The sequence below is a fragment of the Otolemur garnettii genome, unplaced genomic scaffold, assembly GCF_000181295.1.
Source record: "Otolemur garnettii isolate 467f Iridium unplaced genomic scaffold, OtoGar3 scaffold00048, whole genome shotgun sequence".
NCBI classification, from domain to species: domain Eukaryota; kingdom Metazoa; phylum Chordata; class Mammalia; order Primates; family Galagidae; genus Otolemur; species Otolemur garnettii.
The window spans coordinates 6,761,299-6,781,782 of record NW_003852443.1 but is presented as its reverse complement, the minus strand read 5'-3'; the positions used below and the strand labels follow the sequence as shown (position 1 = coordinate 6,781,782).

Below are 20,484 nucleotides of genomic sequence, written 5' to 3'. Positions count from 1 at the left end.
TTTTTTTTTTTTTTAGCAATCTACCTCAATTTTAAAGGGAAGTTTTAAAAGGAAAAATGTATTTTCAGAGTGAAATTTCACACTCTTCTCATCGTACCCCAAAGCAAAATATCCATAATGTTCGGCATCACATGTGACATCATCAGAAAGAACAACAACAACAACAAAAAGAGCTTTGTTTTACAAAGTAAAGATGATTATTTTACTTGTATACGATATACTACTTGGTATGGGGGTTCTTCAAAGTTATAGAAAAAAATTGTAATATTCTCTACCATCAATATACAACTGTTTAATTTTAAAAATTGCTATTAATTTCTGAGACCGAGTCTTACTCTATTGCCATGATAGAGTGCCCTAGCATCGTAGCCCACAGCAACCTCAAACTCCTGGGCTTGAGCAATCCTCTCGCCTCAGGAGTAGCTGGGACTCCAGGCATGTGCCATGACAACCGGTAGTTTTTCTGTTTTTAGTAGAGATAGGGTCTCGCTCTTGCTCAGGCTGGTCTCCAACTCCTGAGCTCAAGTAATCCACCTGTCTCAACCTCCAGAGTGAGGCTTACAAATTATTTTTAAAAGACTATTTCAGGGTAGCACTTGTAGCACAGTGGTTACGGTGCTGGCCACATATACTGAGGCAGGCGAGTTTGAACCTGGCCAGGGCCAGCTAAAAAGCAATGATAACTTCAACAGAAAAAAATAGCTGGGCTTTGTGATAGGTGCCTGTAGTCCCAGCTACTTGGGAGGCTGAGGCAAGAAAATTGCTTAAGCCCAAGAGTTTCAGGTGGCTGTGAGCTGTGATGCCACAGAACTCTATATAGGGCAACTGCTTGAGACTGTCTCAAAAAAACAAAACCAAAACAAACAAACAAACAAAAGGCTCAATGCCTGTAGCACAGTAATTAGGGCACCAGTCACATGCCCTGAACACAGTGGGTTTGAGCCCAGCCTGGGCCTGCTCAACAACGACAACTACAACAAGAAAATAGCCGAGCATTGTGGTGGGCGCCCTGTAGCCTCAGCTCCTTAGGAGACTGAGGCAAGAGAATCGCTTAAGCCCAGGAGTTTGAGGTTGCTGTGAACTGTGACACCACAGCACTCTACAAAGGGCAATATAGTTAGACTCTGTTTCAAATAAATAAGTATTTTTAAAAAGCATGAATAATGTGTTGCATTTTCTTGGAGTTCTTCTTATGAGTGTATTTCCCAAAGAAATACTTTTTTTAAGTGGATAAATTAAATAACTTTAGCGTTGCAAAGCATTGACACTGGACTTAAGACTGTAGACATGTAGAACATTCACTGTCTTCAAGAGCTTTTCCTGGGTGCTCTGTGAGGCCTAGGCCTGGGTGGGAGAGGAGTCTGGGGGGCGTGTGTGTGAGCAGTAGTCTTCCTACTGACTGGATGAAGTAGAGGGGAATGTGTGGCTCTAATCTTAATAGCTAGAATGTGATTATAAAGCCACTGTCCATGTGAAGAAGTAAACTAACTTTGTTTTTTTGATAATTTGGTGAACTCTTCCTTAAGCAAGTAAAATGGTACCCTGATGATTTGATGGAGTTATTGCAGGTTCTAAAAGTAAGTGACCATACCGCAAGATGGTTAACAGTTCAGGGTTAAAATTAAAAAAAACAAAACTCACTTTAACTTTTACATTATTTCCACATAATAACAGATAAATGCCAAGTGCCTACCGGCAAACCAACCATTTTGCAAAAGTTAGATTTCTTGGTTGAAGGATTTCAATTCAGACTCCCCAGAAGGCAAGATCTTGAAATGAAGGGGGTCAACATGATGTCAATACTATCACACTCAGCCCATAAAAAATATGATATCTATCCCTCCCAACTTCTCCAAACTCCTCATATAATCAGAAGAACAGACATGTTTTACAAGTGACCCAAGAAACACCTCCAGAAAAACCATAAGTGCCAAGGATGATCACCAACCCCACGTTCATGTGTAATATTCTACAGGGATGCCTGACTTGGGACAATGGCAACAACCTCTTAGCTGTGATGTCCTTAAGACATAATAGTAGAATATCTGTGTGAAGAAAGGTGGTGAGTCAAGGTGATAACACATTCATCCCCCCGTGGAAACTGACCTCACTAATTATATTGCCATCAAGTCAGCTATTGAAAACCTTTCTCCCGAGATTAATTTAAAATGGTAACTTCTATTTCACAAAAGTACCAAGATTTTAAGTGTGCCTTTGATCACTTAAATCACTCACCTACCCAAATAGTTGCTATGATTGACTAACATTCAGTTTCCGCACTAAAAAATCATTGTTTTATTTTCAAAAATCTAAAAATCAAGAATATTAAACAACTCTTATGTTTTAATAAATATGATAAATGTAAAAGTTCGTAATCCAAAGCATTCTTACAGCAAAATTCCATTTGTCCTTCACCAAAAAAGGGCCAAGTACTACTTTTATTTCTTTTTAAAAATAAAGTTCCATTCAGACTCCTTTGTATTGATTCCTTAGAATTCTACACTACACAATCAACAAACTAGTCTAACAGTTTTTAACTACCGATACAGAATATGGAATTGTTCTATAACAACTTTCTCAGGTTTGTGTTAGATTTCTGATACCATCAAAAGTTTTGGGGGCTCTGTCTGAAAGTAGAACCATTTGGGGGAATGTTGGAATTACAATTGAGACTTTATCCTATTTCCAAATTGCTTTACTCTCATTCTTAAGAAACTTCAATCTCAAGTAAGCCCTAAATCTCAGTTAAATTGATCAGAGAACATAGGTGGGGCCCAATTCTATCCTTGCTTAAAAGAATAGAGTTAGGATTTTGGAAAATACACAGTGACCAATTCTGGGTAATGCAAAGAATCAGAGAAGTCTGCCAATTGTCCTTCTACCTTTTGTATCCTCATTGGGTCTGAATTATTTCAAGTAAGAAACAATTCCTGGGCTCTCTGACAAGGATCTAGAATTTACATTAACAAAAGAAGAATTTCCTCATCTCATGGGCCCGGTTTGGTTTATTTTGACCAAGCCCTTTTTCCCTTCTAAGTCTGTCCCTTCACAAGAACCCATAAGAAGTCATAGGAGCTCTGCCTAATAAATGGACCACATAGTAATTATTCCATGAAAAGAGCTCTCTGTACTTAGCATTAAGAAGCTTAAGGAAATAAGTACATTGTAAGCAATTTAAACCATCTCCTCACACTGAAATGACTGCCTTACCTAAGGCACTTACAGGTAGAAACCCAGTGACTTCATCAGTGATCTGTTATACTTTTACCATGCCATTTATATTTTGAAAAGTTAGAGTTCTTGGTTGAAGGATAAATGGAAAACTGATTTATTAAAAATGAATAAAATAAAACTATGTGTTACCTCTGCAAAAGTAAAGGACATTATCATATGGATAGATTCTAGCCCCATCTCTAAATCAATTCTGTATACCTAAGTTGACATCATTTAACATTTATGTTTATATCTAATTTCTCTTAAAATGGACTATAATATTTTTCATACATGAAGCAATATTAATCTAGTTAAGTAGTCACTTTTTTCTCCTAAAAACTGGAGAATGATCTCACCTATTCTCGTCCTCTCCCCAAACCGACACCCTGATACATTTATCTCCCTATAGATTCTGCCTAATGCATAGAAGATGCTCAAAGTCTGTCAAATGAGCATTCTCCTGTGCATGTGTGTGTGTTCACAGACCCTCACTTCTTTGTGTGGTATTTCTTTTCTTTCTATATTCATTAATCAATCCCACCAAAACCTAGATGTGGGAATAAGAAAGAGGAACATACATTATATTTTCACTATGCTGATGGCACCATCTTGTGGTCATCCTGTAGTATTGCATGTCTGTTTAATTTCTGAAGTTCATCAAAAACACCTGGGATTTGTGGATTTCACCTTGTGGCCTAGTGGAAAATTTAACATTTTAAATATTCATGAGATACAATGTGAGAAATGTGGCCTATGCATTTAAAATACATACATCCATATTTTAAATCATATCCCAGTGGTCTAAACCTATAAGCTATTTAATAGTGGTAAGTGATTTGTGAATGTAGGATAGCGAGGAAAATAAAAGATCATTAGGATGGGAAGAAAATCACTGAGGATCCAGGGAGCATAGAAGAAGAGCACAGACTATTGTGGCAAAGAAAATAAAGATATACAATGCTCCAGCTGACAACCCAGTTTCCAGTCTTGCTCTCCACTCCTACCTCCAAATCATCACCTCCACTTTCTGCTGCAAAATACCCAGGCTTCATCAACCTTATCTTCTCCACTTATGTCTTCAATTTAAAAATCTAACCCATCTCAGCTTAAAGTTCTTAAAGCTAAATAAAATATGCCAATTCTTGATCAAGAGGCAGAGTCTGTTTTTTCCACTCCCTTGAATTTGAGGTGCCTTTGTGTACCGGGCCATTCCTGCTATGGTAAGTAACAAAATACCATAGGCTGGGTAATTTCTAAATAATACAAGTTTATTTCTCACAGTTCTGAATGCTAGAAAGTCTAAGATAAAGGCATGAGCAGATTCTGGTGATGTATCTGGTATCTGGGGAAAGCTTGCTTTCTGCTTCTAAGATGGTATCTTCTCGCTGTGTCCTTCAGAGGAAATCAACTCTGTCATTACATGGCAGAAAGGGCCAGGCAGCTCCAAAGCTTCTTCTATAAAGGCATTAATCCCATTCATAAGGGTAGAGCCCTTATCACCTAATTATGTTTTGAAGGCCCCACCTCTTAATACTATCACCTTGGGGTTTAAGTCCGAACCTATGAATTCTCAAGGGTCTCACGTACTCAAACCATAGCAGCCTATGACTAGCTCTGACCAAAAGCTTCTGCTTTTGCAGTGTTGCGATGTGCTCCATGAGTGCCATGTAACAAAGCCTGACCTGACCTCCTCGAAGAGGAGGCACCCACTGCCAGCCATGCGTGAGGCCATCTCAGACAGATGATGGGCAGCAGCCTGCAGCTCCATGAGTGATCCCCTGTGAATTCAGGACAAGAACCATCTAGCTGAGCCTACCCTAAATTTCTGACCTACTACATTATCATTAAAATGAAACATTGTTTTAAAAAGTTTTTGAAGGTCTCTGTCTACCTTTCCGAACTTCTCCTGGTTTCTTTCTAAATCTCTCACTTAATTTCAGATAAATTTTACTCTCTACGCATTTTCTCAATGTGAGATTCTGAACAGTCTCTTCCTTCCCTTTGGACTTTTCTTCATTCTCTTTGCATGATTCACTCCTTTTTCATCTTAACATTTAAACCTTGAATGCAAGGCAGGATATTGGTCGCTAGCCACCCTACGTGGAACATGAATATGGTTAGTTTTATCTGGACTTGGGAGGCTGCAGGTGGGTCATGGGTGATCTCGGCAATTGTGCTGTAACAGTAGGAAACAAAGCCCAAGGTTAGGCTGTCCCGATTCACTGAGGCTCCAACTTGACACAAACCAGAGTGAAACAGAAAAGAGGACTCAGAATAACTGAGCTCTGAACTCTAGCAGCTGCGTGTGACTTTTTTATATTTGCGCCTTTGCAGCTGTGTTTTTTTCTATACCTGTTGCCACAGGACCAGGAAGGTCCTTTCTCCTGTTCTGGCTACTTTTTTCCTTTGAAAGGGGGCCTTTCTCCTTCCTTTTACCCGGATCAAACGTGCATTTACATTGCTGTTCCCTCTGTCTGGAATGTTGTGTTTTCTTAGATAACTTGAAACTCATCCTTGAACACTCACCTCAGATATCACCTCTAGATGCTAGATATCAGCCTCTCTAACTTCCATAAAGTTAACTGCCTCCTCTAACTTCCATAAAGTTAATCATTTCTCTCTGTGCCACATCTCCCCTCTAGGCTGATCGATCATTGTTTCCAGCATGTCTTATTATCATTCACTTAGGTAAATATTCATCTTCTCTTGCCACTTCTCTTAAGAGATTATTTCATTAATCTCCATAAAGGAGAAGCTTGGGAATAGCATTTAAAAATAAGGAAAACACCTAAATTTGTGTTCATTCTGATAAGGCTGCTAGAAGACTAGGAGTTTATTGTTTAGCTGAAATTTTTATTAAGAGAATTGATGAGTCACATGCAATTGTGGGAAACAATATAGAGAATTCCCTTGAACGCCTTGCTCAGCTTCCATTAATGGTAACATTTTGTAAAATTATACAATGACATGCCATCGTGATAATGACTTTGATACAATTCACAATTCACAAAACTATTCAGAGTCCCCCATATTACTTTGACCTATGTGTGTGTGTATCTAAGACCTGTGTTGGTTCATGTACCCACCACCACGGGACCTATTATGCTGTTCTTTTGTAACCATGCCAACTTCCTTCCCGACACCCACCCTTACCCCTAACCCTTAGTAACCACTAATTTGTCTTCTGTTTCTAAATTTGTATTGTTTCAAAGATGTTCCATAAATGGAATCATACAGTATGTAACTTTTAGGGCTCCTTGGAGATCTATCCAAATTGTTGCCTGTATCAATATTCCATTCCTGTTTGTTGTCAAGTAGTGTTCCTTGGTACAGATGCTTCACAGTTTCTTTAAGGAGTCATCCTCAGAAGATAACCATGTCAAATCCTTGTGAAAAGGAAATCTTTGCGGATGTGCTTAAATTAGGAATCTCAAAATAAAAAAAAAAAAAATTCTGGATTATCCAGGTAGTCCCTGAATTCAATGTCAAACATCTTATGAGATAAGAAGAAGGGAGATTTGAGGCCAAAGAGAAGACACCAGCATGCAGAGGAGAAGGTGGCGGGAAGAAGGAGGCAGAGGTGGCCATGATGCAACCACACGCCCAGGAATGTTGGGCAGCCAGCAGAAGGAGGAAGAGGCAAGGCATGGATTCTCCCTCAGCATCTCTGGAGGGAGAGCAGCACTGCCCAATTCCAGAATCTAGACTCAGAACATTAACAAAACAAATTTCTGTTGTTTTAGGCACCAAGTTTGTGGTAATTGGTTACTGCAGGCTCAGGAAAGTAATAGAGTTGTTTACAATCTGGGGCTGTTCTATGAGGTTGCCATGAACATTCACACATAGGTATCATGGAAACATGTTTTCATTCCTCTGGAATAAATTCCCAAAGTACAACTACTGAGCCAAATGGCACCTGTATGTTTAGTTTTTTTTTTTTAATCTGTCTAAATATTTTCTAGAGTAGCTTTAATATTTCACATTTCCATCCGTAATGGTTAGTGACGCATTTTCTGTGCATACTGGCCAGAATTTAGTGTTGACAGTATAGTTTATTTTAGTCATTCTGATAGGTGTATAGTGAAATCTCACTGTGATTTTATTTTGCATTTCCCTGAAGGCTAATAACACTGACTATCTGTCCATGTCACCTGTGTGCCCTCGTCAGTGAACTAACTCCTCTGATCTTTTGCCCATTTTCTAACAGGATGGTTTGAGAGTTCTTTACAGATTCTAGATATTAGTTCTTTGTGAATCATGCAGTTTGCAAATATTTTCTTCCATCTGTAGCTTGCATTTTCATCCTCTTTCCACAGTATTTCACAAAGAAAAAGTTTTACATTTTGTATTAAATCCAATGGATCAATTTTTCCTTTTATGGATCGTGCTTTTGGTGTCAAGTCACAATTTTTGCCCTAGTGTGTGAGGTCCCAGACATTTTCTGCTATTTTTTCCTAAAAGTTTTATATTTTTAGGTTTTATATTTAAATCTATGGTTCATTTTGAGTTAATTTTTGTATATGGTATAAGATTTAGACGTAAGGAGTTTTTGTTTTGTTTTCGTTTGTTTTGTTTAGACTTAAGGGTTTTTTATGTTTGTCTTATTTTTGTTTGTTTTGTCTATAGATGTTCAATTATTCTAGCACCATTTGTCCAAAAGCTCTCCTTCCTCCATTGAAAAGCTTTCGCACTTCTGTCAAAAAATCAATTGAGCATATGTGTGTGGGTCTACGTCTGACACACAGTCTTTCTAGCCTTTTTCTATATGTCTTATACTTCCAATAAAATCACACTGTCTTGATTATTTTAGGTATATAGTTAATCTCAATATTGAGCAGAGAGATTCTTCCTGCCTTATTCCTCTGTCAAGGCTGTTTTAGCTCCTGGAGTCTGTGGTTTTCCATATATACTTCAGAAGCTTGTCTTTGTCTACAAAAAAGCTTGCTGGGATTTGTTAGGAATTGGATGAAAACTATCGATGAATTTGAGGAGAACCGACATCTTAATCTTATTGAGTTTTCCAATCCATGCACATGGTATGTCTCTCCATTTATGCAGGTGTCCGTTGATTTCTATTTTCAGCATTTTGCAATTTTTAGCAGTTCCTATGCATTTGTGGTAAACGTATGTTTATTTCATTTTATTGTAAATAATACAATTTTTTAAAATTTTGATTTCCATATGTTCATTTTTAGTATTTAGGCATGAATTGATTTTTGTGTTTTGATCCTCTATTCTGCCACCATCCTCAAACTCATTATTAGTTCTAGATGTCATTTTATAGACTCTTTAAAATTTTTACATGGTCTGTCTTGTCATTTGCAAAGAGAGCTGGTCTTCTTTTTCATTTTCCAATTTGTATGACTATTTTTCTTGCTTTATTCTAGTGGCCAGAATTTCAGTCCCATGTTGAAGAAGAGAAGTTCGAGTGAACATCCTTTCCTTGCTCTTGATTTTAGAGAAAATTTCAGTCTTTCATCATTAAATTATGATGTTGGGTCCAGGTTTTTCCTGGATGCTTTTGTTAAATTGAGGTAATTCTCTGTTTCTAGCTCGCTGAATATTCTTATTACAAATGAGTTTTGAGTTTTCTCAAATGCTTTTACTGCATCAACTGATACAATCATATAATATTTCTTTTTCAGTTTTATATTATGGTGAATTATATTTACTGATTTTTAAACTTTGAACCAGCTTTGCATACTGGAAATAAATCCCACTTAGTTACGGTGTCTAATTCTTTTTATACGTTGCTAGATTCAGTTTGCTTATATTTTGTTGAGAATTTTTTAGTCTAAGTACATGAGACATACTAATCTATAATTTTGTTTTGTTTTGTAATATTTTCTTTGTCTGGCTTTGGTATCCTGATAATACTGGCCTCATAAAATAAGTTGGGAAGAGTTTCCACCTCTTCTACTTCAGTTGTATAAAATAGGTGTTCTTCTGTAAGTGCTTGGTAGAATTCTCTAGTGAAACCATAAGTATTTAGAAGATTCTTTTTTTAAGAACTTTGCAACTACGAATTCAACCTATCTGAAGGACACAGGCCTATTCAGATCGTCTGTCTTTATCTTGCTTGAGTTTTTGGTCATTTGTGGTTTCTGAAATACTGTCTCGTTCTTGTAAGTTGTCAAATGTATGAACATAAATTTATAGTATTTGCTTTTATTTTACTTGCTACATACAAGTTTTATAGTAATATCACCTATTTCATCTGTATCTTCTTTCTTTGTTAGTTTTGCAAGAAGCTTAAACATTTCACTGATTTTTTTTTCAAAGAGCTATCTTTTGTTTTATTGATTTTTCTCCATCGCTTTCCTATTTTCAGCTTCATGGATTTTTGCTCTTAGTCTCTATCTTTCTTCTCTCTTCTTGCTTTTGGTTTATTTTTCTCTTCCTTTTTAGTTTCTTGGGTGAGAACTTATTTATTTGAGATCACTTCAAAGTGACAGCCACTTAGTACTATCAATTTCCTTCTCAGCACTGCTTTAGCTGCATTTCACATATTCCTATATGTTTTGATTTCATCTAGTTCTATGTATTTATTATTTTCTTCGAGACTTCCTCTTTGATTCATGATTTATTTAAGTGACATGTTGTTTAATTTTCCTGTTGTTTTCTATAATATTATTAATTTCTATTTTGATTTCATTATGGTATAAGTGTATATGACTAACAACATATTGCATATTATTACAATTCTTTAAAATTCAATAAGTTTTTTTATGGCCCCAAAATATGGTTTGTCATTGTGAATTTTGCATAGACACTTGAAAAAATATGTGTTCTACTGTTATTGAGTAGAGTTCTATATAAATTAATTAGATTCTGTTGGTTAACCGTGTGGGCCAGAGATTCTATATTTGATGATTTTCTGTCTAGTAATTCTATTAGTTGCTGAGAAAGGGATGGTGAACCATAAATAAAAGAGCATAAATTATCAACCATAAATGATCAACTGTAATTGTGAATCTATCTGTTTCTTTTTTCTACTTTGTCAGTTTTTGTTTTGTTTATTTTTAGGCTCTGTTGTTTGGTGCATGAACATTTAGAATCATTATGTCTTTATGGTGGATTGAACCTTTTTTTCTTTTTTTTTTTTGCTGTTTTTGGCTGAGGCCAGGTTTGAACCCACCACCTCCAGTATATGGGACCAGCGCCCTACTCCTTTGAGCCACAGGCGCCACCTGGATTGAACCTTTTATTATTATGTAATATCTCCCTCTGTCATAATTTTCTTTGCTCTGATGTCTATTTTGTCAGATAATAATATAGCTACTTTTGCTTTTATTTTTTAATTATCATTTGCATAATATATTCTTTTCTCATCTTTTACTTTCAACCCACCTATGTCATTGATTTTGAAGTGAGTTTATTATAAATATAGAATACAATTGATCATTTTTTAAAAATCCATTCTGAAAATATCTACCTTTTAATTGATGTATTTAGGCCATTTAGATTTAAGATAATTATTGATATGTTTGCATTTACATTTGACATTTCATCATTTGCTTTCTGCGTGTTTCTTTTGGCTCTCCTTCTTCCCTTTCTTTTTTCTTACTATCCTGTGGCTGACTTGATTGTTTAGGACTCCATCGTGATTTATATTTCTTGTGGTTGTGTATCTCTGTATAGTTTTTGTAGTGGTTGTTATGAGCATTATGATGCTATATGTGACTGATCATAATCCATTGGTATCACCATTTAGCTATTTCAGTTGAAATACAAAACCTTATTTCCATTTAGTTTCCTTTAGCTTCTCCACTTGTAAATATACTTGTCTGTACCATCAACTAGTTATAATTTGGGGGGCATCAAATATAATTTATAAAACTCATGAAGGAAATATTATGTGATTTTTGAGTTAAATTTTGTCTCAACTTGACTAGGTCACTGGATGTTCAGATATTTGGTCAAACATTATTCTGAGTGTGTGAGGATATTTTTGGATGAGTTTAACACTTAAACTGAAAGACTGAGTAAAGTAGATTGCCCTCCCTTACGTGGCTGGGCCTCATTCCTTGGAGGCCTGAATAGAATGAAAAACTGATGCTCCCTGATTAAGAAGGAATTCTTTTTACCTGACTGCATCCCAGCTGTGACATCAGATTTTTCCTATCTTCAGACACAGACTGAAGCATCAACTCTTCCATGGTCTTGAGCCAGCTAGTCATCAGACTGGAAGGATACCATCACTTTTCTGGGTACTCAGGCCTTAGACTTGGACTAAAACTATGCTGTCTGCAATTCTGGTCTCCAACTTTCTGACTGCAGCCCTTGAGACTTGGCAGCCTCCACAAGTGTGAGCCGATTCCTTTCTCCTGTTGGTTCTATTTCTCTGGAGAACCCTGACTATGACAGATAGTTTATTACTTACCATCTTTCTACTCTTTCTATTGTTATTCCTTCCCTTATGACTAAAGCTTCAAGATTCATTCTTTTATCATTTCCTTTGCCTGGTATAAAGTCCATACCATGTGATGATAGAAACCTACCTTCAGTCAGCTAGAGTGACTCTTTCCTGGAGTTGCGTCTAGAGGGTGCTTATGGGCTTAATGGTACTGAAGCTCAGGTGGGATGGTTTGAGGCCTGCTGTCACTTCTGCACTTAGGCATCTGCTGAGGCATTTTTATGCCTGTCTAGTGTTTGGTCATTATGCAGGTACCGTGATGTGGGAAACCTTCTCCTACCACTGCCCCAATCCAACAGGAAAGGCCTTATCTCTGTTCTTCTCAAATCCCCTTCTATGCTTCCCAGGTTTGCCCAGCTTCCTCTACACTCACTAAGCCCACAGGAAAATCAGAAGACTGCCTCAGGTCCATCTGGCCGCCACTGTGAGGGGCCAGGAATGCCAGGGTCTTACTGTCTTTGCAGACCCTGAGGGACAAAAGCATGCGACCACTTAGTGTAGAAGCTGAGACCTACCTGTGATTTCCATTATTTCTACTTAACCCTTGAAAGTGGATGGGAAGGGAGTAGGGCTGTCTTATATACAAAGTCACCTAAGCTCTGGTTCTCCCTTCTGTAGCCCAGAGTATTCATACAATGTTTAGCCAAGGGGATAGTTCCGGGAAAGAGATTTTTCTGCTATTTACCATAAGTTCCTCACATAGGAACAAAATTATATCAGCACATTGATACACACACACGCGCGCGCATGCACACATATACATGCACAAACACGCACACATACTCTAATAGCAGAATGGCTGTATATATACCCTAAGAACCCTCCTCTTTTTTCTAAAAGCCAAATTGTAAAAGTTCTGTAAACAACCTGAATTAAGTTTTTATTTCTGTTTTTTTTTTCCTGAATTAAGTTTAATGGAAAAATTTCCAGTGGTTAGAGGTCAATCACCTTTTATTCAGAGAAACGGTTCAAGTCTAAACCCTTACCCTGTGGACCCCACTCCCACCCACACCAACTGCAATACTGTAAAAATGAGAAGAGGCAAAGGCATCTCTTACATTTATAGTTCTGGAGACAAATATCTCTACTATTACATTTTTCCCTATGAGGATAAATGGACTATGGTTTTCCTCCCTGTATTAGGTTTCTAGGGCTACTATAACAAAATACCAGAAACTGAGTGGCTTAAACAGAAAAAATTTATCATCTCACAGTTCTGGAGGCTCAAAGTCAAAAAGCAATGTCATAGTTGCATTGGTTCCTTCTGAGGGCCGTAAGGGACAGATCTGTCCCAGGCCTCACTCATGGCTTGTACATGGCAATCTTTTCCCGTGTCTCTATTCAGAACTTCTTTTCTTATATGTCTGTTTCTGTGTCCAAATTTCCCCTTTTCAGAGGGACATCAATCATATTAGATTAGAGCCCACCCCGGTGACCTGGTTTTAACTTAATTATCTCTGTAAAAACCCTAACTCCAAATAAGGTCCCATTTGGAAGGACTGGAGGTTAGGATTCCAACATACGGTTTTCGATGGAGGACATAGTTCAACTCCTAATATTCTCTAAAGCCAAATGATGGGCAATAAAAGGAAGACTGGCATCTTCATCCCTATTTAGATGCCTCTTTGTCAGTGGGCTTGCCAGTCTCCGGTATGCTCTCTGAGCAGAGAAAAGCCCCTGTGCCCTCCTCCACCTCTGTCTGCCTCAGTCCCCAGCAGTTCCAGGCTTTCAAAAGGAATGTTAATTCTCAGATTGATTCATCTGTGCTCTCAAGCCCCAGGTATTGGTACTCATGAAAACAGAGAATACAGTCTTGAAAGAGGCACATGTGGTGGAGAAATGGAGCTACCAACTGGGGATGAGACGGAAGATACAGCCAGCTCACAGGGACCCATGATGCCTAAGGGACTGCCTGTGAGAGCTACTGATCCATGAGGTCACTTAGGAGCACTCTGACCCACAGAGACAGCCAGAACAGCAATCACCGACTAAGAACAGTGTTGCAACCTAGCCAAGGAGGTAAGGTAATCTCTGGCCTTCCAACCCTCCATGGCTTCTCACCACTGGTCTGGAAATTAGGCTGAAGCAAGGGGCAGAGTGGGTGCCCTGCACACTATGTTCCGGGTCTGTCCAGTCAAATCTTTATTTGGCAATGAAAGGATGTTTTTATAAATAGAATTGAATTTTCTAAAAGGAGTCTTTCTGATATACAAAAGTGAGAACTTATAGGCTGAGAGGGTATTAAGGGAGTTTCTACCCAACAGGAAACAGAAATTTGATAGATCAAAACTGAAGTAAGTGACATGAAAAAAAAATAAAACAATGTCAGGTTTGCCCCTCATTGAGCTGAGACTAAAGCGTAGATAACATGCACACACATGTAATAGCACTCAGGTGCATTCTGCTTTAGTGCCAGCTGTTTCACCCAGCAGTATGTCATAGACTATCCCATCCTTACATAGTCTTCAGGAATATAATTTTTTTTTCTTTGAGGTAGAGTCTCACTTTGTCACCCTCGGTAGAGTGCCCTGGCATCATAGGTCACAGCAAACTCAAACTCTTCGGCTCACGCGATTATCTTGCCTCAGCCTCCCATATAGCTGAGACTACAGGCACCCACTACAACACCTGGCTATTTTTAGAGACAGGGTCTCACTCTGGCTCAGGCTGGTCTCAAACCTGTGAACTTAGGCAATCCACCTGCCTCAGGCTCCCATAGTGCTGTGATTACAGGAGGAATATAATTTTTAATGACTGTGATGTGATACCTCTAGACATCTGCCCTCTAACAGATGGAACTCAAATGTTTACTCAGGCTATTATTTGTTTTCCTACTTAGATATTAGTTTTTAACCTAACACTATGTTTAATATGTAAATACAGGTATATTAATGCATCTGTAGATAGTTACAGTTATCATAAAAAATAAATAGAAAATGGAAAAGTGATTCTTTTCCTTATTATAAGTATCTTATACCCTGCAAGTTCTTTTACTTTCTTTTACAGCATACTAAATCTTGATTAGAGAAAATAATTTAATGAAATTAAACCATATAGTGGGTAAGAAGTAGTTAGGTTTAGCTTGATATATAGAAATTATTTATTTAAATCAAGAACCATGTAACGGCACTGAGTGAAATTCTAACAAATGGCTTCTCCGTATCCTCTCACTCCAAGTTGAAGTCTCAACACAGAACAAACACTTGCCAAAGTGGAAGCTGGAGCTCTGCCACCACATTGGGAGGAGGAGGCTTTTCTTGGCCTTCACCTAAGACGGGGTAAGAGGCCCACCTTTGGCAGGAATCTTCCCCGTGGTTAACAGTAAATTTCACAATTTTCTTTAGTTCTGGCACAGTGAGGCTACCTAATGACCAGCAATGTGGAGGAGTAAGGGCTGCCTGGTGATAAGATAAAGTAATTGAAAGATTCTTCAGAATTCAGAGCAGAAGCAGGAATGTAAAAATTCCTGAGCTTTTGCCTCTACTCAGCTCACAAGGAAAGGAAGGGGGAGAGGCAAGTGAAAGTGATGAGGGCGCTGGAGTTCAGAGGTAAGCCTTGTTGGTTTGGGCGATGTCTGTTCCTATTGTTAGAACACCCTGGCACACTGCTGGCAACTCTCAAAATGAATATGACAAGTCTAACATGCAAGATTAATGCTCCTTCCTGCATCATGGGATGTTATAAATACAACTGTAGCTTTTTATAAACTGCCAAGTGGTATGCCACCCCATGGAAAGCAGATGAAGGAAACCCAAGAGAGACTAATTTTGAAAGAGGGAAAATAATGACATCATTGATCCGTTTTAAATACATTTCAGAAAACATTTAGAAATGTTCACACACCATGAGGATACAGGAATTCTATAGCCCAAAACACAAATTGTGTATGGGGTAGGAGACTGTGCATACATCTGAGTGCATAAAAAAATCTTCTGGGAAATGACATACAGATTTTACCTATAGGGGAAAGAATACATGCCATCATGGTGGTGTTTTTAAGGTAAAAGTTAAGGTAAAAGTTAAGTCTTGCTCTAAATCCTTCATTTTCAAGCCCAGAACCATTTCTCTGCACAGCCCAAGAGCCCGAGCCCTGCCTCCTACCTGCGCTGGTGCTGGAGCTGGGGCTGGCCTGGGTGGCGGGCGGGGGCTGCCCATCACTCAGCTGCTTCACTCGTTTGCGGTGGGACTTGCCATTGGAATGGACCTGGGCCTGAGCTGCCGAGTTCAGCTGGATGTTGCACACCTCACAGAAGGAGAACAGAATTTTCTTTTTCTCTTTGTTCAGCTGGTCCTCAGGCCTGTCGTTCTTTATCCCTTTGTCATCAAAGCCCCGTAGAAAAGTTGCCATATTCATAGTTCCATCTTCAAGGAGATTGTCAGGGCTTAAGGAGTACTTCATGCCTGAAAAACAAAAAAATATACAAATGCTTATGAAATTCTATGTGCCTTCTTATTTTCTAATATGATTACAGTAAATTTTTTAATTGTATGGTTTTAGCTAAAAGTCCCCCAGCTACTCAGTGGTTACTCAAGAAAAAGTCAACGGAAGTATCTAACTAAGCAGGCCTGGTATGTGAACATGAGTTCCTCTGTCTGGAGCACGTTATACCCCATCCTTGCCCGCCCTTCACCTCCCAATCTCTTTGCCTCTTTTACTCCTCCCCACCAACCCCATGAGATTTTAACTGGCACATCACCCATCCAGGAACTCATTCCGACCTGGGACACAAGGCAGAATCTGGTTAAATGCTCACACAGACGACATGATCTCCCTCTCTAGCGTCATGGTGAGCATGTCATAGGTATTCATGTAATTTATGTCTGTCTTCCCGTAAGAGTATAATCTCTGTGAGGGCAGCCACCTTCTCTGGATATCCTTTAGTCCTAGAACTGCAGCTTTTACATAAAAGGATTCCAAATACCCACTACACAAAGGAATAAATGACATTATGAATTATGAAAATGTGACACACATGTACATAACCCACACACACCTGCACACAGACTAACAGACACATCCCCTAACTGCAGGGGAGGAAGCAGAGAGGGAAGCGCAGTATGTCTGCAACTTACATCGGGCTGTGTTCTGCAGCCCCTCTAAGAGACGGCCAGTGGGAATCCGGACATACTTTCTTATAGATGTAGTGAAACAAATTGTTTTGAGGTTTCCAGATTAGCCCATAAACATCAATTTAATCTTTGATGAAGTCAAAATGCAGAGCATCTGAAATACAAAACAACAGAAACAGAACATTATGCGGAACTGGTGGTTGGAAAAGAACAAAGCAAAAGGAGATGTAATTTGGTTGAAGTGCTGACGTTTGTCTTCACTTATTCAGGGGATCATATATGGATGGATTATAACCGAAAGGAGGATTTCAAAGGGAGTTCTGAGTACCTTGGGACCCTTGCAGGGGAAGATTGACTTGGCATTTTGTTTTATTTAGGGTCACTTTAAAATATGTGCATTTTTATACTTATCTGTGTAACTGTGACAATGTTTTGGTTTACAATATGAATAAAGAGAAAGATACTCTCAAAGAAGAAGTAGGGAGAAATTTGGCAAAAATCAAGGGAAAAGCAGTTGGGCCGCAGTGAACAATGCAGTTCCATGAGGGCTGGAGAATTCGTGGGGATTTCCACCTAGGGGACAAACTCAGGGAGGTGAATCAACAATATATACACATTTATATATTTGCTCTGAGTTGGCTTAGAGCTCTATAGAAAGGAAGGAACAGTGAGAGAAGATATATGGAGTGTTTCACATGCCAAAAACATGTATGTGTATCTTCTTATTTACACTCATATGCCCAATTGTGAAGGTTGTTTGAATTTTGCTAATTTTTGTACATAAAACCCCTTTGTCCTATACTTTACTCTCTGATGATACAACATCAAAAGGGACTCTATCGTAAAATATTTTCCAAATGAATCTATTCCTTCTAACTCTCCAGAAAGGCAGTTTTGGTCCTTAAAATCTACTCACACTGCATAAATCAGGTTTAAACAGTTCCTATGGCTAAGCTACGGAAAATAATTCAGCTATAATTAAAATGCGATTTGAACTACACATACATTTACATATTTGTTTTTATTTCTTAAATACAAAACATTATAATATCACAAGCCATTTTTCTCATAAAGCTTTAGAAAATATCAGTGTCATATAAAAATTATGTTCAAATATATTAGCCTATATCCTCTCATAAAATATTAAAATATATCATAAGAATTAACTGGGAAAAGATAAAGAGATTAGTAATTTTTTAAATTGAGCTCAAATTAATATACTTTGCCCTGTCTAGAAAATAAATCCACTGCAAATTATTAAGAAAAGCCAATTAGCTTTTAACCTTGCAAAGCCAGGCCAGGCACCATCTTACTCAGTCATTGAAACCTAGGTTTACATTTTGACTTAAGCACATTGACTAATGTGCCTGACTTAGCCAAGAAATGCTGACACTTTCATATGAAAATTCAACTTCTTTGGAGGTGTTTGGCCTTGCCCATGCTGTGAGTAAACACAAGGTATTTCAGAGAAACAGGACATAGATCATCATAATGTTTTGTTTTAAACTTGAAATCTAAAAAAATAACTCTCTTGCTTTCAAGGTCTTATAAAAGATTAAGCCAGCTCAGCTTACTGCACTTTCCTGATTGCCATTTGTCCATTAGAAATTACCTTCTAAAGGGCTCAACTACCACTTGGACTCTACCTAACAAATGCAAACAATGGGACCCAATTGTTTGCACATTCATATTAATCTGAAATAATAATAAAGTAAAATAAAATAAAAGTTAAACTTTTATTTAAGTATATATATATATAATATATATATATTTTAAGCAGAAAGAAATCTTCAAAATAAAATGAATGTCTCTTCTAGAATTCTCCTGTAACCTCTTCAGAGTACCAGTACCCTTCATTACCTGTCATCCTATTTTACCTTCTCCTAGAGTTGCTCTCTCTTACAGATGACCTTCCAAGCCTCCACACTACATTTATTGGTCCTTCCAGTGAGGGTCCAATGCCTAGGGGTGCAGTATGCATTCTGTCTACCAAATCTCAATTGATTAGTCCTACTTCTGGCTTCATACTTCCTTCCCTCTCAAGGGAAAAACAAGGTCAGGTCCCATTAATGGGCACTTGAAACCAGAGTATATTTAGTTCCAGAGGTCTTCGGGAAAGGACCTAGAGGTGGTAGAGAGGCAAGATATCAAAATCCACTTTTGGCCTGAGATGATATAATTTCTAGATTACGACTGTGATAACATTGATAATAGCAACTTTCTGGCTAAGGGGAAAGGAGCAGTGAGTTTAAATGGAAGAAGAGAGAAAAATCTCACTTTCCTCACTTTCTATTTTAAAGTTCTTTATCAGACTATCTTAAATTATATGCTTCCTTTGCATGAAGCAGAAGGACCAGCAAGGGTGTCTGATTCTGAACAGAGCAGTGGACAGTATTCTACTTTGGACCACCAAGGGTTAGGGTAAGAAAAGTTGGAATAATTGGACCAATATTTTATGCTATTTTGCATAATTTTATCAGATTAGATGACCGATGACTCAATACTATGAAAGAAGAAGATTTTGGTGTAGGTGAAGAAATGAAAAAAGTTTGATCCTTGAGTTGCTGCTTTTGGGGAGAAGAGCTGATGGATCCAAAATGGACAGTCAGCGAATATCTAAGGAAGTGATTTTAGATACCAGGAGGTGCTTCATCAGGAAAATTTTCTAATATCACAACTTTCCCTAGAACTGTCCTTGACCTACACAGTTATCTCTTTTTTTAAGTAATAATTTGAGAATAACAGGAAACTGACTCAGAGGTAAAGACATCTCTGTTGTACATATAGCGGAATACCCTCTTTGGCATGGAGTGGCCACATCAGATAGAGAACAGGGAAGGAGGCAGCCTCCCTTCTAATGTGTGAAAAGGCTCTGCCTCCACTCTGTGGGTTTATTATATCATTCCTCAAAACAAGTCAGTCAGTTTTATCCACTGCCCATTCATTCCTCATCCCCTAACAACCCTGCTCACAATTCCTTTCCAGATGGAGTGCTTGTCTTTGAAAGTCACTATAAACATTCCCTAACTGCCCCTCCTGGGCCCGCACTCTTCTTCAAACTCCTGATGGTCCTCTCGCCAGGGCCTCTCCTGCATCTGCACACCTGAGCCATCATGTGCATATGGCCAGCATGGCACATGCTCTTGAGTTATTGTTTTAATTTCTTACATCGTTTTATTACATTTCTATAGTGTATTTACTTGCTCATTTCAGTAAATTTTTATTGACTATGCAGGCAGAGGGCTGGACATCAGGAGGCAACAGTGAGCAGGGTAGATGGAATGCCTTGAGGGCACCTTACGGGCTCATGAGAAATACAGAGGAGAAAACAAGAAATTACAGCACAATAAATACTTTGGAAAGGCCTATATTTTCTTTCTTTGCTACATTTCAAGCTCCTCGAGGATAAAATCTATGGTTTATTCACCTTTGTATTTTCAGTATCTAAGGTTATATTTAGTATAAAATGGGCCCTTAAGAAATATTGGCTGAATAAATGAATGCATTGTATTTGTGAGGGGGTATGGTGGGCATGTGGTGTGTGTGGGGTGTGTATGGTTGTATGTAGGGTGAATGTAGTGAGTGGTGTGGATATACGTGTGGTGTGCGGGCCATGAGTGTACAGTGTGTTTGGTGTATATGGTGTGTGGGTTTTGTGTAAGATATGTATTTTTGAATGCATATGCATGGTGTGTGGGGTTTGCAATATATGCAGTATGTGATGTCTGCAGTGTGAGGTGTTTGTGGTATATGTGCTGAGTGGTGTGTATGTGTGTGGCATAGGT

At 38.3% G+C, this 20,484-nt stretch overlaps 1 protein-coding gene across 6 annotated transcripts in view; it reads right to left on the bottom strand.

Moving 5' to 3' along the window:
* The window catches only part of ZNF385B (zinc finger protein 385B), a 424,371-nt gene that overhangs the window by 302,987 nt on the left and 100,900 nt on the right, over positions 1 to 20,484 (bottom strand). For 5 of the 6 annotated variants that reach the window (XR_002773778.1, XM_023514152.1, XM_023514150.1 and 2 more), the window contains exons 2-3: positions 16,703 to 16,853; positions 15,731 to 16,030 (exon numbers count right to left, since the gene is read on the bottom strand). Coding sequence is in view for 4 of the 6 variants with exons in the window: in XM_023514147.1 (XP_023369915.1) it covers positions 15,731 to 16,028 (298 nt within the window). In the remaining 2 variants the exon portion in view is untranslated. Of the gene's footprint in view, positions 1 to 15,730; positions 16,031 to 16,702; positions 16,854 to 20,484 lie in introns of those variants that run through there. The other variant, XM_023514146.1, reaches the window with a different exon arrangement.